Raw genomic sequence first — 18,619 nt, forward strand, 5'->3', positions numbered from 1 at the left:
AAATGCTCCAGTTATCAGACAAAATACATAACTGTGGATTTTGTCAGTAGCGATAGTCTAGTTGTCTTCTGAAGTATTGGGCCAAGTTCACTAACTGCTGCATTTGTCCAGCATAGGCCAAAGTGGCCATATCCAGGAGCTGTTTGTTTTCACTGCTTCCTGAGCTGTAGACCACCTGTGCCAGTTTACTGTGTGTGCTCATTCACAAATACACTCATCATTTAATCTCTAATTTTCCCTGGATTTAGAGTATTTTGTTTGACTTGATTAACATATTAAGTTTTTTTTTTTTCAGCAAACTGGCCATATTCCACCAAGGCAGGGTGGCCCAAAAAGAAAAACGAAAGTTTCTCTTTTTAAATTAAGTAATTTATACAGGAGAAGGGGTTACTAGGCCCTTGCTCCCGGCATTAACATATTAAGTTTAGTGAAATTAACAATGGCTTCTAAAGCAGTGGTGCCAATAAAAAAAAAGTGTGGTTCTGAAAGATTTAAGTTTTTCAGCCATTTACATCTTCTCAGCCATCTATATTATTTTCACCAGTAGAGCTTTACAGCTGCTCTTACTCAGAATAAAAGTTACTGAATCACCACTACTGATCCCGGTAGTTTACACATCTTTCCACCACAAAAAGCTAAGTAAAATTAATGTAAATTATGCAGAGTACAATAAAGTTACTACAGTACAGTACAGTTTAGTACTACAGTACAAGACTGTACTGTAGCGCTAAAAGTCTTGGTGTCCAGGTGTCTTCTGGGTCAGTGGACTAAGTGTCCGGGTATCTTCTGGGTCAGTGGACTAAGTGTCCGGGTATCTTCTGGGTCAGTGGACTAAGTGTTCAGGTGTCTTCTGGGTCAGTGGACTAAGTGTCCGGGTATCTTCTAGGTCAGTGGACCAAGTGTCTGGGTATCTTCTGGGTCAGTGGACCAAGTGTCTGGGTATCTTCTGGGTCAGTGGACCAAGTACACTACTTAGAGAAAACAGCTGGACAATCACAAAATATTGATTTCATAATTCAGAACTGGCAGACAATGAACATTACTGTACACCCTCTTCCCCCATTAGTCTGTTAATGAGAGGTTTTTATGTATTATATTCCTGGGGAATATAATACATAAAAGGTCATAGAGACCCTGGAAATGCAATAATAAGGGTTGAGGCAAGGAAAGGGAGAATGCCTCCAGTTCCTTGAATCAAGAGCCATTCATCAGTATCATACCACCCTGAATAAAACAAACGGCCTTACCAGATAATTCTGTGATGCCAAAAATTCTGAGGTGCTCATTTGAGTAATGTCTGCAGGTTCTGGTGTCTTAGGATAGGCAGCCTTTTTGTCACTATCATCAGTTTCAGAATCTGAAAGAAGAGTTGCTTCCCTTGCCTGACATTTCATATTTTTCTCTTCATCTTTTTCTTCAGACTCATCAGAGTACAGTCTACCTAAAAAGTTGAGTTTGATAGGGGCATCATCATTATCATCTTCAATTTCACTAATTTTAGCCTCTTCTTTGTCTTCTTGGCTAATATGATCTTTAATATCCTCTACTTGCTCACTAAAATCTTCTAAACTATGCATCTGTTCACCAGCTGAAGGGTAATTCACATCATATGGAAGAGAAATGTGTTCTACTTGCTCAAAAAGCACAGGTTCCTCTATACTGGCATTTGGATGTGATATGGTACTCAGTGCAGAGGTAAAATATGAGTGGTAATGTGGAACCTGAATCCCTTGTGGAGATTCTGAGAGTATATCAGCAACAAATTCTCTCTCAGGATGAGATTCAGAATCCTCTTTATAGCCTTCAGGTTTTATGCTCCCTGGCTTTTCCCAAGATGGGTTATTTTTAAGGAATTCTTCACGATGGCGCATTTCATCAAATCTTGATCCTCCAATAGATGGAATGGATTCAGGAGCTACGTCATCCGACTCTTCATAAGCAAAGAAACTAATATCTTTTGTATCTTCTTGTTCTTCTTGATCATTTATGAAAGCCAAGTGACTCCTGGGTAATCCTCTGTCAACAATCTTAGCTTCATTAGTTTCAATATCAACAACTAAGATGTCTTCTGCATCAAAGTTGTTCCCTGAACTGTATATCTGAATAGATGATGGACCATGCTCTTCATCTAGATCTTCCATTATTAAACTATCATGAGCATTCTCAAGACTTAAAAATTCACTTATAGTTTCAAAGGTGTCCTTTATGCTTGCATTATGTTGCAGTTCATCAACCTTATCATATTTAGCAATTTTTCCTTCACCAGACTCGTCATTTGTTATGGAAACATCTTTAATTTCTTCAGTAGAGGGCTGATCCAATACTGGCTGTTGGCTATTAACAAGGTCTTTAGCATCTTCAATAACAATGAATGTATCACTGAGTGTCAAAGTAAATGGCTCTTCAAATTCAATGCTCTGATCATGTACAGACTCTACATTGTTAGTGTCTTTCATAGTGTTCTTTTTTGAAGGTGAATCATCATCTTCCAAGAAACTTTCTTCTTTAATTGGAGAAAGTGTTGTCAAAATGCCTCTATAATTAATAGTAACATTCTCTCTGTCTGATGATAAAGTATCATCTGGCTCCTCAGGCTCTGAATGTTCTTTGTCTTCATGCAGAACCCCAAGTTTTAGGTTCAGTTCAGCTCGTAAGGCATTGATGTCTTCTGGTTTGTACCCAAGCACCTCTTCATCATCTGTAGTATTATAAGAAATATAAGTGCCTTCATCATCCAAACTAAGCATATCAGATGATGAATAGAGACTTTTTGTGGAAGAGCTATCACTCCGAGGGCTTGAATCTAATAAATCTTCCTGCGAGCCCTTGTGTTCTGATAATGAAGTACCACTTCCACCAGCTGCCTGTTGAAGGAGCTGTCGAGTTTGAAATGCTGCCTCTTGCCAGGCCATCATTTGTTGTTGCCAAAAGTCTCCATTTTCTGTTTCATCATTCTCTACAACTGAATCCTGACCTTTATGAGAATTCCAACTATTATCAAACCTCAATTTAGTTTGGTAGGCACTTGGTGACAGATCTTCCTCCTCCTCTTTTATTATAATATTTTTCTGTTTAAGTCTATCCAGTTCCTCTAATCTCTGTATACTACATTCAACATTAAATGCAGGACTATCATTTCCATAGTTTAATGTGTTTGATGTTAAACTAATTCCAGAGTCAATTGGAGTAGGTGAATCTTTAGAAACTACATCTTGATTTTTGACATAACCCTGCTTCACATCACTGTTATCACTAATAGCTTTCAATATAGTATTTTCATCTGTAATCAAGAATTTATTTACAGGCTCTGCAATTTTTGTGTCTAAGGTATTTTTAGCTGCCTGTATATCTTTGCAAGGCTTTAAGATATCATTGTTACAATTTTGAGAAAAATCCTCTGAAGTACCATCAACAGATGCTTCTCTCTTACTGCTAAAAGACTCTGGTGTGTCAGAAATAACAGATGAGCTACTATGCAAGCACTGCACAATATCTTCTGGAGGAATCTTTCGAGATGTACAGTCTTTGGATCTTTGAGAGCTGGGGTCAGTGACTGGTGTCCAAGTGTCACCATCACTTTGTAGTGTTGGGGTTTCATAAAGATCAGAGACATCAGTTGGTATTTGCATCTCCCTTGTGTTTGGTGATGCCAATGCTGTAACATATGATTCATCACTACATTTAGACTGTGGACTGGTCATGTCATTTAAATATGATTTTAAATTTAAAACTTGTTTTTGAGATTTTGGTCTACTATCAGGAATGTCGAACGATGAGTTGTGAACATCCCGAGTGATACATGAATCTGAACCAAAGAATACGCTTACATCAACTTCAGGGCGATATTCTGATCTGTCAGCCTCTTCCTCCCTCTCATTAGTCATGATGTCACAAATTTCATCACATGTACTATGTTCAAAAGTGCTACTTAAATCTGGATTATTCACTGCATCACACTTCACACACGTTTCGTCAAATTTCATTTTTATTTTACTTTCAACACTATGTTCTTTTTCTTCAAAAGTACTTTCTAATGCATCCCTTGCCAATTTACTATCTGCAGATGTATTGTCTTCAAAACTTTCCTTAAATACTGACTCTGAGCCAATTTTGTCGCCATTCATTGCACTGCCAAGAAATTTATCCCACTGTTCTAAGTCAACTTCAATTTCCATGGAATCATTTTTTATTCTGCTACTCTCCTTCACTGAAGATTCTGTTGGTACTTCTGATGAATAGCTGTCATCCTTTTCCTCAAATGTTGAAGATTTTTGCATGGGCTTTTCATTTGACAAGGAAATCTCTGTGGACTTTACAGCTCTATAAAGTTCAAGTGAATAATCTTCTAAAGCTCCAATCACTACATCTTCTCCTTTAATAATCTGTTCTGGTTTATAGCTAGGGATATCATTCTGGTCTTCATCGTCACATACTTGATGTTCTTCCTCACTTCTCACATTGGTATTAACATGTTCTACTTTTTCTTCACCTGAGCTGCTGGAAGTGCCAGTCATCCCATTAACAGACAAAAATTCTTTATCACCTTCAGAGTCTGTATCGCAAATATTCTCCTCGTTACTTAATGCAGATTTGTACATTTCTGCATCTATGTCATCTGTTCGTACTGAAATTCCAATGTTACCTTTTTTACATGGGGTACTTGTTAGCCTCTCCCTAAAACTGTCCTGCATGTATGTAAGGAATTTACTGAGATCACCTATTTTCCTTGCTTCTTCCTCTTGCTCATTTTCCAATGGCTGCTTTACTATAGACAAATCACTCTTATTAACATTATTAATTCTTTGGTAATTAATCTCATTTTTATTACTGCTTTCACACTCACCAACTCTGTTTAAGTCTATATTTCGAATATTCTCACTAAATATCACAGAATCAGCTTGGAACAGACTTTCATGACCATCCTTAAATGTAAACCTGGATTCACCAGCTGAGGATAGGTCAGTTTGATCTTCGAATATGAAACGAAATTCCTTTGGCTGATTGTTGTTTATAATATTAACTGGGCTATCGACAGGTGGTGGGCTTGGGGTACTCAACTTTACACTAGCATCATGTACAACAATATCTGGAAGAGCAACTGGTTTAGGTTCTCTGGAAGATACAACACAATCTGGTGATGCAGGAAGGGGTTTTGATCCCACAGAATTATCCCCTAAATAAGTGGAATTGCTGTTTTCCTCTTTGGTATCCAAGTTGTCTATTTTCTTCTCCCCTGTAAGTCCAGAGGAGATAATTTCACCTAAAAAAGGATCCTGTTCACTGTTTTGTCTTTCATGGAAGTTATTTGAATTATCTGATTCTGTACTGGTAGCCAATTTATCTGTGGATCCTGCTTCTGAGTCTAAGAGAATATCTGATTGACCGAAGGATGGGTCAAAGTTAAAGTCCTGGATTCTGTATTCTATAGATGATGGATTTTCTCTACTTGTTTCTGAAATAATTGAATATCTGTGGTGTGCTTGTAATCTCTCAAGCTCCCCCATAAACTTAATATCCCTGAGAGCCTCTCTTATATTACCCTCACTGGAACAGGTTTTCTCTTGAGCTAGAGGTTCAAATGCTAAGGAATTTCGCTGACTGGCATTATCAGAGTCACTTCCATCATCTACTACAGTTAATTTCATGAAGTCTTGGACACTCTGGCTCTTCAATCTCACCATCTCCGTAAACTCTCCTTGTTCTAGTCTCATTGTAAAGCCCTCATCGTCTCCTTCTGACAATGATCTTGTTAAACTTGGATGTCCACTTCCTTCTTCAACAGACATTCTGCCCACTCTGGCAAGCTTTGATTCTGGAGGATTAGAAACAAAAGAATCTTTACCAAGCTTAAAATTTATTCCACCTTTCTCTGGTGATGCCTGGGTAGTGCTGGGTTCTGACTTTTCCCCAGCTAAGTAATCATCCAACTTGAGTATTGCATCAGTTATCTCTTGGGTCAAACTATCGAGGGGCTGACCTGGTTCCACTCCAAGCCATGAAGGAAGGGCTGAACCAAATTTGGCTGCCATCTTAGCATCTAGGTCCTCTACTGAACCTCGAAGATTCTGCAAACTCGGTGACATAGTCCCTCCAAAATGATGATGCCCTGATGCTGACAAACTGAAGTCACTTTCAAACCTGAAATTAAAAATTATATAAAAAAAGATACAAAATATAAAATATGCATCTCTCATTAACCCTTAAACTGTCAAAACAGATCAATGTTCAAATCCGTAGTGCTCCAAAAGTAGATCTACGTTTTTTTTACATATTTTCAAACATAACAAAAAAAAAATGAAGATAAAAGTTTATTTTACACGTTTTCAAATGTAAAAAAAAAAAAATGATCTACATTTTTTTACATACTTTCAAATGTTAAAAAAACGTAGATCTACGTTTGGACAGTTTAACCCTTAAACGGTCCAAACGTATATATACGTTCACGCGCGTAGCGCCCCAAACGTATATATACGTTTTCTTTGTCATTCATTCAACATTGCCACAATAAGCCTGAGTCACCTAGACATGAGAGAATGGGTGTGTGCACTCACTGTGTTCCATATTAAAATAATTGGGGATGCCTGGGTACCATATGCTCTTTTTTTCTTTTAAAAGAAAAGATTTCTTTTTTCCTCAAAAAATTTGGGGCGCTACGCAAGTGAACGTATATATACGTTTGGACCGTTTAAGGGTTAAGGGTTAAGGGTTCTTGTCAGTCATAGAATTTTTTTTTTTTTAACAAGTCGGCTGTCTCCCACCAAAGCAGGGTGACCCAAAAAGAAAGAAAATCTCCAAAAAGAAAATACTTTCATCATTCAACACTTTCACCTCCCTCAAACATAATCACTGTTTTTGCAGAGGTGCTCAGAATACAACAGTTTAGAAGCATATACGCATAAAGATACACAACATATCCCTCCAAACCACCAATATCCCAAACCCCTCCTTTAAAGTGCAGGCACTGTACTTCCCATTTCCAGGACTCAAGTCCGGCTATATAAAAATAACCGGTTTCCCTGAATTCCTTCACTAAATATTACCCTGCTCACACTCCAACAGCTTGTCAGGTCCCAAATACCATTCATCTCCATTCACTCCTATCTACACTCATGCACACCTGCTGGAAGTCCAAACCCCTTGCCTACAAAATCTCCTTTACCCCCTCCCTCCAACCTTTTTGAGGATGACCCCTACCCCACCTTCCTTGCCCTACAGATTTATATGCTATCCATGTCATTCTACTTTGATCAATTTTCTCTAAATGGCCAAACCACCTCAACCCCTCTTCAGCCCTCTGACTAATACTTTTATTAACTCCACACCTTCCCCTAATTTTCACACTCCGAATTTTCTGCCTAATATTTACACCACACATTGCCCTTAGACAGGACATCTCCACTGCCTCCAACTGCCTAATCGCTGCAGAATTTACAACCCAAGCTTCACACCCATATAAGAGTGTTGGTACTATTATACTTTCATACATTCCCTTCTTTGCCTCCATAGATAACATTTTTTGCCTCCACATATACCTCAATGCACCACTCACCTTTTTTCCTTCATCAATTCTATGATTAACCTCATCCTTCATAAATCCATCCGCTGACACGTCAACTCCCAAATATCTGAAAACATTCACTTCTTCCATACTCCTCCTCCCCAATTTGATATCCAGTTTTTCTTTATCTAAATAATTTGATACTCTCATCACCTTACTCTTTTCTATGTTCACTTTCAATTTTCTACCTTTACACACACTCCCAAATTCGTCCACTAACCTTTGCAATTTTTCTTTAGAATCTCCCATAAGCACAGTATCATCAGCAAAAAGTACTATGTCACTTTCCATTTTGTATTTAATTTCCCATAATTTAATCCCACCCCTCTCCCGAACACCCTAGCATTTACTTCTCTTACAACCCCATCTATAAATATATTAAACAACCATGGTGACATTACACATCCCTGTCTAAGACCTACTTTTACCGGGAAGTAGTCTCCCTCTCTTCTACACACCCTAACCTGAGCCTATCCTCATAAAAACTCTTTACAGCATTTAGTAATTTACCACCTACTCCAAATACTTGCAACATCTGCCACATTGCTTCCCTATCCACTCTATCACATGCCTTTTCTAAATCCATAAATGCAATAAAAACTTCCCTACCTTTCTCTAAATACTGCTCACATATATGCTTCAATGTAAACACTTGATCTACACATTCCCTACTAATTCTTTCAATAATAACCCTACCGTATACTATTCCTGGTATACTCAGTAAACTTATTCCTCTATAATTTTTACAATCTCTTTTTTCCCCCTTTCCTTTATAAAAAGGGACTATACACACTCTCAAGCAATCCCTAGGTACCTTCCCCTCTTTCATACATTTATTAAACAAAAATACCAACCATTCCAACACCATATCCCCCCTGCTTTTAGTATTTCTGTCATGATCCCGTCAGTTCCAGCTGCTTTACCCCCTTTCATTCTACGTAATGCCTCACTCACATCCTGCTCTTCTTCACTCCTAAAAGATGGTATACCTCCCTGGCCAGTGCATGAAATTACCGCCTCCCTTTCTTCGTTAACATTTAAAAGTTCTTCAAAATATTCTCGCCATCTACCCAAAACCTCCATCTCCCCATCTACTAACTCCCCTACTCTGTTTTGAACTGACAAATCCATTTGTTCCCTAGGCTTTCTTAGCTTGTTTAACTCACTTCAAAATTTTTTATTTTCATTAAAATTTCTTGACAGTACCTCTCCCACTCTATCATCCACTCTCCTTTTTCACTCTCTCACCACTCTCTTCACCTTTCTTTTACTCTCCATATACTCTGCTCTTCTTATAACACTTCTGCTTTGTAAATATCTCTCATAAGCTAACTTTTTCTCTTTTATCACACCCTTTACTTCATCATTCCACCAATCACTCCTCTTTCCTCCTGCACCCACCTTCCTATAACCACAAACTTCTGCCCCACATTCTAATACTGCATTTTTAAAACTATTCCAACCCTCTTCAATCCCCCCCCCCCCACTACTCATACCTGCACCAGCCCACCTTTCTGCCAATAGTCGCTTATATTTCACCTGAACTTCCTCCTCCCCTAGTTTATACACTTTCACCTCCCTCATACTTGTTGTTGCCATTTTCCTCTTATCCCATCTACCTCTTACTCTAACTGTAGCTACAACTAGATAATGATCCAATATATCAGTTGCCCCTCTATAAATATGTACATCCTGGAGCCTACCCATCAACCTTTTATCCACCAATACATAATCTAACAAACTACTTTCATTACGTGCTACATCACACCTTGTATATTTATCCTCTTTTTCATAAATATGTATTACTTATTACCAAACCTCTTTCTACACATAGCTCAATTAAAGGCTCCCCATTTTCATTTACCCCTGGCACCCCAAATTTACCTACTACTCCCTCCACAACATTTTTACCCACTTTAGCATTAGAATCCCCAACCACAAGTACTCTCACACTTGGTTCAAAACTCCCCACGCATTCACTCAACATTTCCCAAAATCTCTCTCTCTCCTCCATACTTCTCTCTTCCCCAGGTGCATATATGCTTACTATAGCCCACTTCTCACATCCAACCTTTATTTTACTCCACATAATCCTTGAATTAATACATTTATAGTCCCTCTTTTCCTGCCATAGCTTATCCTTCAACATTATTGCTACTCCTTCTTTAGCTCTAACTCTATTAGAAACTCCTGACCTAATCCCATTTATTCCTCTCCAATGAAACTCACTCACCCCCTTCAGTTTTGTCTCATTTAAAGCCAGGACATCCAGCTTCTTCTCATTCATAACATCCACAATCATCTCTTTCTTATCATTCGCACAACATCCACACACATTCAGACTTCCCACTTTGACAATTTTCTTCTTTTTATTCTTTTTAGTAATTATTACAGGAAAAGGGGTTACTAGCCCATTGTCCCCAGCATTTTAGTTGACTTTTACAACACGCATGGCTTACGGAGGAAATATTCTTATTCCACTTCCCCGTGGATATAAAAGGAAAAGTAATTAGAACAAGAACTAAGATAAAATCAAAGAAAACTCAGATGAATGTGTATAAATAAACGTGTAGTGTGACCTAGGTGTAAGTAGAAGTAGCAAGACGTACCTGTAATCTTGCATATTTATGAGACAGACAAAAGACACCAGCAATCCTACCATCATGTAAAACAATTACAGGCTTTTGCTTTACACTCACTTGGCAGAACAGTAGTACCTCTCTGGGTGGTTGCTATCTACTAACCTACTACCTACAAACAAAAATACGAACCACTCTAACACTATATCCACCCCTGCTTTTAACATTTCTGTCATGATCCCATCAGTTCCAGATGCTTTACCCCCTTTCATTCTACATAATGCCTTGCGCACCTCCCCCACACTTACATCCTGCTCTTCTTCACTCCTAAAAGATGGTATACCTCCCTGGCCAATGCATTAAATTACTGCCTCCCTTTCTTAATTTCTTGCTACTACTGTACACTTACATAAAAACTTTCATGAACACGAAACCAATGTTCCTAAAATTCTTCATCAGCCTTTAACATCCTGTCTAAATCTTTTTTTTACTCTCACATCTGATCTCACTGGCACTTTACACTTAAAAGGCATTGATTTTTACCTCAAAAAAATCAATTCTATTTTTTTAATGCACCAGCTGTCTACTATTGAGGTAGGCTATACCAAAAAACTGGAAACACATTCACTTTCGTTCTCCTAACCACTATCTTGCCAGAAATCCACAGATATCACAGTTAAGATGGCCATCCAAACTGCAAAATCCTGACCCCTCCTTCAGAGCACAGACACTGTATTAACCACCTCCAGGACTCAAGTCTGGTTAACTGTTTTATATAAAAACTGTCACGTAAAAAAAAATATTCAGCCATCACTTCTCTTCCATACTTATCCAGTAATGTTAATGTACTAACTCTAGCTTACACATCACAGAATGGGTGTGGCTCAAACCCACAAGCAAGTACTAAAACTCTCAGGCTAGCTATGATGGTGTGAGATTTGTTTGTAAAAATTTGTATCTGTAGCCACAGCAGGACCCATGCTAACCTCCCTATGGTGTATAGAAATAAACCTGGTTGGTTGAATCTTATTAGGCCAGTATCGTCCAGTGGAAAAATGCAGTGGCCTACAAATTTTAGAATAAGCTTGCCATGGATTCAAGCCACACTCATTCTGTGATTTGTTTGCAATCATAATATTACAATTTCATATCATTATAGTTTACAAGATTTCTCTAAAAAACAGATCTTGAAATTTGCAAAAAAATTTAGAATTTAAACTTTCTTTTTTTTTAACCATTTATTTTCCTGATCACTCACTCTACAACAATAACCACCTTGCAAAGGGTGGCTACTGTTACAAAAGCCATAGCCAAATTACATAGGATGAAGCCACCTTACGAAGGATAGAGCCACATTATAAGAGTACATTAATTTTATTTTAATTAGGGGAATCATATATCGCTTGGGGAAAGAGACAATTAAATTCAACACAAGGAATGGAGCAGTAACACTAGTTCTCTAGATCAAGCCCTTCACTGGCTCACATGGGTACAGCCACCTTAAAAAGATTATAGCCACCTTATAATGGGTACAGGCATTTTACAAAGGGTACAGCCACCATACTAAGCATACAAGAAAATGAAACATCACATCATTGTGATCAAAAGACATTAATGATGGAAAACCAAGGTGGAGCAACCAATTAACCCTCTCACTGTCCAGACCCCTTGAAATTAATATTTCTATCAGCATCCACTTGATAAAAAAAATGGTAGAGAATCTTTTTCCAAAGTTAATGACACCGAAAGTACAAAATTTGATGGAAAACATAAGGAAGGCAATTCCATTACACAATTTAATTGAATTTTTAGCTATTTTGCTAGTATGCCTTTCATTACATTGACTGAGTACAAGAAACTGCCCATTCTACTGTCAAAATAATCCTATAAAGTGCACAGAATTCGGTAATTTGGCCAATTTTATGCAAAAATTAAAAAAAATCCAATTTTAAAAAAGGAGAGTTCAAAATAAACACTGCAGACATTCCAGGCACTAAAACAACATTTCTTCTGTGCAATAATCATGTCCCCAAGCCTCTCCTATTTACATTTTGAAATCAGCATCACACAAAAAAAATCGAAGATTTACCCTATTTCCCGGATAATAAAATGTAACCAGGAATGATCTGTCAAGGTTTACAGCATCCCACTAATTGAATCATAGTAAAAACCCATAAAACAGACCGAGGGGTGTAGGGAAGGCCTTACTTATCCTCAAGAATATCAGCAATAATCAAATATTTCTACTACTTGGAGGCTAATTTCAAGCTACTTCCAGCCCAGGAACCATCTAAACTCATCTTTATTTTAGTAGTATATCTTCCATTCCATCTAATGATACCAAGAAACAGCCAATACAATCATAAAAACCATCCTAGAAAACACCTCAAAAATGCTGTTTGTAATCAGACACATTGTCAAAGTTTTGCTTTTCCCATCATGCACCACGAGGCAGGATTTTTTTTATACTGTGCACACTCATCACACAGACCCATTTTCTCATATCTAGGCCAAAATTTACCACTAAGAACTTATCTGAGCGAGCTGAGCTCATGACAGATTATGTAATGGATCCCAGCATCGATAACAGTTCTACATGATGGACAGTCAAAGGGATAATTAACTGTAAATTGTGTGTCGAGTACAATATTAGATATACAACAGAGTACTTTTTGTTGTTGTTTTTAACACTGTTCTGACATATTTTAAAAACACTTGGACAATCACCCAAATGTCAGTTATATTGAGAGTTTATTATATTTTATATGTCCTTCATAACTAAAGTACTAAGGTTTGGATATCTTATACAACTATTATATTATTTGGTTTTATTATCTTTAAATTAATATTAAGATGTTAAGCATAATTTTCAATGATTACTTTTTCAATGTACAGTATTTTCACTACCTGAGATCAGAAGTGTTGGGAGCGTGTACAATACTATGATCACGGCAGTGTTGCTGCTGCAGCTGGTCCCACCTTTGCTCAAAGTCACTCATGGAAGACTCATCATGGCAGGTGACACATGAGTTCTCCCACAAATGCATCAGTAAAGAATAAATGTGAGTCATAGGAGGTCGGGAATATTCTGGGTACCAGCACTGCTTCATAATGTTATATCTGAAAAATATTATTAATTCATTTGTTATTTAATAAAATGCTTTGCATATACAGCAACTCTCATGCATAAACTTAGAAATGAACATAATGAAAGCAAACAAAACAAAAATGATTAAATTTAAAATATTTTAAATTTCGGTACAGTACTTGTACTGTATTTTCACTTATATTACAAACATTACAGTTTAACAAACTGTAAATGAATAAAGAAGATTGTACAAGGAAAGTGCCACTAGATTACAAAAAAAAATAAAGAACAGTAGTATTCTGTTTTAAAACAGTATTTCAAAGAAGCTGAATACAGTAAAATCATACAAGAGAAAATGAAAAAAAAAACTTTAAACCATATAGAAGTGGAATCACACTTTATTAAACAACATAAAACAGACAAGAAATTAAGAATAATTTAACAAGTGCTGGGAACCATGAAAAACAAAATCTTAGAACCTATACTGAAAGTACAAGACTCAAACACAAGCCAGAGATTTAAATAAACCAGAAACAACTCACAAAATAACACAATTGCAAACAAATCACATGGCAGGACTTGCCTGCCATGGGTTCAAGCCCCACCCAGTCTGTGATCTGATAAGCCAAAAATGTATTTACTAATACATACAAGATATTTTTATATAGCAGTAAGAGCAATGTGGACTAAATTCTTATATTCAAAATTTTAATTAATTAAATGCAATGGCAACAATACAGAGAATCAAGGCTGATGAAAAATTAACTAAATCAGTGGAGGAAATGTGAGAATTTATTTAAATAAGAATTTATTTAAATAAGAACATTTTAATAGACTGATACCAAACAGCCAAGTGAGACAGAATGCACTGAAAAAAAAGCAAAAAAATTGCTAATGAATACTGGCAAATATAAAGCAATAGAATCAGATGATCTGCCACCCTGGATAATAAAGGAATAAGCAGCAGACCAAAGCTATCTGCTCTGGATAGTTTTTGGAACCTCAATACAAAGAGGCAGAAAGGCAGGAAAATGGAAAATGGCAAACATAGTGCCAATATTTAACAAAAGCATTTAGGGAAAGCCAACAGCTAAACCACTGAACTGCCCAATTCAGTGAAGACTGAGCCTGCATAGCTCTAAAGGAATGAGCAGAGCCATCATGACTGAACCAAAGAATACTTAAAGTTACCCCTTCTTACAGTCTGGTGAAGCATGTGGGTCTGCAACACCTCTCACTACAGTTCTACATGTTTTTTTTTAACATGCCAGCCATCTCCCACCAAGGCAGGGTGACCCAAAAAAGAAACACTTCCCCCATCATTTACACTATCACTGGCAATTACAGTTGACCCCCGGTTATCGGCTGTAATCCATTCCAGAAGGTTGGCCTAAATCTGAAATGGCCAAAAACCGAAGTAATATTTCCCATAAGAAATAATGTAATCCAATTAATCTGTTCCAGACACTCAAAAATATTAACAAAAAAATACATTTTTTAAAGAAGACCTATAGTTTTACATACAGTTTAGATGTCCCTCTAGACAGCAAATATCCCAAACCCCTCCTTTAGAGGGGTTTGGGATATTTGTACTTCCCACCTCCAGGACTCAAGTCCAGCTAACCAATTTTCCTGAATCCCTTCTCAAAATATTATCCTGCTCACACTCCAACAGTTCGCCAAGTCCCAAAAACCATTCGCCCCCACACACTCCTATCTAACACATTCACATATGCCTCTATCCTTTCCTAGGACAACCCCTACCCCACCTTTCCAACATCAGCTCAAGTGTTTTTCAAGTTGAAGGACAAACAAGGAAAGATACAATGTATAGATGATGACTGTTACTGGCAACTTCTAGCTGTGTTTAGTCTAAGCACAGCTACTGAAACCAGGAACCCACAAAAGAAAACATGGATGGCAGAAGTAGACGTACCGTGCTAACATTGGTAGGAAAGCCTACTGAAAGGAAGATGCATGAGAGGAAAAGGTGTACAGTATTTTAAATGGGTTATCAAACTTGAATACAGAGATGCACAAACAGACTGCATATATTTAAATTTCAAAAAGGCTTTTGACAGTTCTCCATGAAAGATTTATATGAAAAATGCAAAATTTCCTAAGGAATAAAAAGTAAACTATTAGAATGAAAAAGAAAAAAACTTCATGATCAGAGACAAAAATTAGTACAGTGATGAGAGGAAACAATCCATATTGTAAACTGTTACTGAGGACTACAAGAAACAACACTGGGCCACTGGTTCCAACAATGTTACTAAATTTCATGAATGATTTGTAAGAAGAAATAAAATACGTATATGAACATATTTGTGGCAATTACAGTGGACCCCTGGTTATCAGCAGTAATCCGTTCCAGAAGGCTGGCCTAAATTCGAAATAGCAGAAAACCAAAGTAATATTTCCCATAAGAAATAATGTAAATCCAATTAATCCATTCCAGACACCCAAAAATATTAACAAAAAATACATTTTTTACCCCCTAAACCCAAACATATATATATATGTTCTTACTGCTAGCCCCCAAACGTATACATACGTTTTATTTTTCCTGCCTCCAAATTTGGCATGATTGGCCTGAGATGCCTGGGCAGCATAGAATGGGCCTTAACACTCAGTGTGCACCATATTAAAAAAATCTGGGACCACTTAGTACCTTGTGGGAGCACCAGTTAAAATGAGTGCCAGCTAGAGAAAACAGCACAGCAAACACCAATGATTCACTGATGTCATAACATATTAACACTCCCCTTTTAAGAGGAAAGTGATGTTGACCCCAAGTTTAGTGGCTTTGAGGTGGATGTGGCCACAAGTGCTTGAGGAAATATCAAAAACCTCGATAATAACCCATGTGCAACATTTGTGCAACACCCTTTCAGAATGTCTTATAACCTATTCCCTAAGTAAAGAGAAAAAATTCTGGAGCATGTAATAAGTGTTCAACAAACTGGCTGGCTGGCTGGCTTGCTGGCTGGCTGGCTGCCTGGTTGGCTGGCCGGCCAGCTGGCTGTCCAACTGGCTGGCTGGCTCTATCTCCGTCTGTCTGTCTGTATCTATGTCTATCTCTGTTTCTGTCCATCTGTCTCTGTCTATCTCTTTCTATCTCTGTCTCACAGGTACACATAAATACAATTATACATAGTGTAAATTACCTAGGCCAACCTAAAAAATCCAAAGTGCTATACTGTGCTTGTAGATATAATGCATAAGAATACTTATTGGTTCATAGTGGCTCTCTCTGAGATAGAGAGAGAGAGAGAGAGAGACAAGTAGAGAGATGGAAAGAAAGACAAGACAGAGAGACAGATAAAGCAGAGACAGAGATGCCCACGCTCATAAAATGTCACCCTTATCTTATCACTGCACCCTCGCCAGCACTCATCAAATGTCACCCCTTATCTCATCACTGCACCCTCCCCGACGCTCATCAAATGTCACCCCTTATCTCATCATATCACTGCACCCTCCTTGATGCTTATCAAATGTCACCCCTTATCTCATCTTATCACTGCACCCTTGCCGGCACTCACCAAATGTCACCCCTTATCTCATCTTATCACAGTACCCTCGCCGATGCTCATCAAACTTATCTTATCACTGTACCCTCCATGGGCTCATCAAATTTCACCACTTATCTTATCACTGCACCCTGTTGATGCTTGTCATTGACACTTGTCTTACATCATGCTTCAAGGGAATTTCTTCTTATTATTGTTATTATTATTTTTTTTTTTCAACGTCGGCCATTCGTAACACTGACTGCCTGGCCGCCCACGTACCCATAGAGGGTCTTTGAATAGTGCCAGGTCAGCGTTCAGACAGTGACTCAGGCAGAGACGGTTGGTCGTTGAGTCAACGGTACACTGGTTACTGGTAACTGGTTACTACTACTGAGACTCCCACCGAGGCAGGGTGACCCAAAAAAGAAAGAAAATCCCCAAAAAGAAAATACTTTCATCATCATTCAACACTTTCACCTCACTCACACATAATCACTGTTTTTGCAGAGGTGATCAGAAACACAACAATTTAGAAGCATATACGTATAAAGATACACAACATATCCCTCCAAACTGCTAATATCCCAAACCCCTTCTTTAGAGTGCAGGCACTGTACTTCCCAATTTCCAGGACTCAAGTCCAGCTCTATAAAAATAACCGGTTCCCCTGAATCCCTTCACTAAATATTACCCTGCTCACACTCCAACAGATCGTCTGGTCCCAAATACCATTCGTCTCCATTCACTCCTATCGAACACGCTCATCCATGCCTGCTGGAAGTCCAAGCCCCTCGCCCACAAAACCTCCCTTACCCCTTCCTTCCAACCTTTTCGAGGACGATCCCTACCCCGCCTTCCTTCTCCAACAGATTTATATGCTCTCCATGTCATTCTACTTTGATCCATTCTCTCTAAATGACCAAACCACCTCAACAACCCCTCTTCAGCCCTCTGACTAATACTTTTATTAACTCCACACCTCCTAATTTCCACACTCCGAACTTCCTGCATAATATTTACACCGCACATTGCCCTTAGACAGGACATCTCCACTGCCTCCAACTGCCTCCTCGCTGCTGCATTCACAACCCAAGCTTCACACCCATATAAGTGTGTTGGTACTACTATACTTTTATACATTCCCTTCTTTGTCTCCATAGATAACATTTTTTGACTCCACATATACCTCAATGCACCACTCACTTTTTTTCCCTCATCAATTCTATGATTAACCTCATCCTTCATAAATCCATCCGCCGACATGTCAACTCCCAAGTATCTGAAAACATTCACTTCTTCCATACTCCTCCTCCCCAATTTGATATCCAATTTTTCTTTATCTAAATCATTTGATACCCTCATCACCTTACTCTTTTCTATGTTCACTTTCAACTTTCTACCTTTACACACACTCCCAAACTCATCCACTAACTTTTGCAATTTTTCTTTAGAATCTCCCATAAGCACAGTATCATCAGCAAAAAGTAACTGTGCCAATTCCCATTTTGTATTTGATTCCCCATAATTTAATCCCACCCCTCTCCCGAACACCCTAGCATTTACTTCTTTTACAACCCCATCTATAAATATATTAAACAACCATGGTGACATTACACATCCCTGTCTAAGACCTACTTTTACCGGGAAGTAGTCTCCTCAATCTACACACCCTAACCTGAGCCTCACTATTCTCATAAAAACTCTTTACAGCATTTAGTAACTTACTACCTATTCCATATACTTGCAACATCTGCCACATTGCTCCCCTATCCACTCTATCATATGCCTTTTCTAAATCCATAAATGCAATAAAAACTTCCCTACCTTTATCTAAATACAGTGGACCCCCGGTTTACGATCACCTCCCAATGCGACC

At 38.0% G+C, this 18,619-nt stretch overlaps 1 protein-coding gene across 6 annotated transcripts in view; it reads right to left on the minus strand.

Annotated features, from left to right (window-relative positions):
- Positions 1-18,619, minus strand: part of LOC128692303 (uncharacterized) — a 249,820-nt gene that overhangs the window by 63,178 nt on the left and 168,023 nt on the right. For 5 of the 6 annotated variants that reach the window (XM_053781379.2, XM_053781397.2, XM_053781389.2 and 2 more), the window contains exons 10-11: positions 13,045-13,257; positions 1,248-6,138 (exon numbers count right to left, since the gene is read on the minus strand). In XM_053781379.2, coding sequence (XP_053637354.2) covers positions 1,248-6,138; positions 13,045-13,257 — 5,104 coding nt within the window. The remainder of the gene's footprint in view (positions 1-1,247; positions 6,139-13,044; positions 13,258-18,619) is intronic. The other variant, XM_053781413.2, reaches the window with a different exon arrangement.

Source organism: Cherax quadricarinatus, chromosome 6 (assembly GCF_038502225.1).
Source record: "Cherax quadricarinatus isolate ZL_2023a chromosome 6, ASM3850222v1, whole genome shotgun sequence".
Classification (NCBI taxonomy): Eukaryota; Metazoa; Arthropoda; class Malacostraca; order Decapoda; family Parastacidae; genus Cherax; species Cherax quadricarinatus.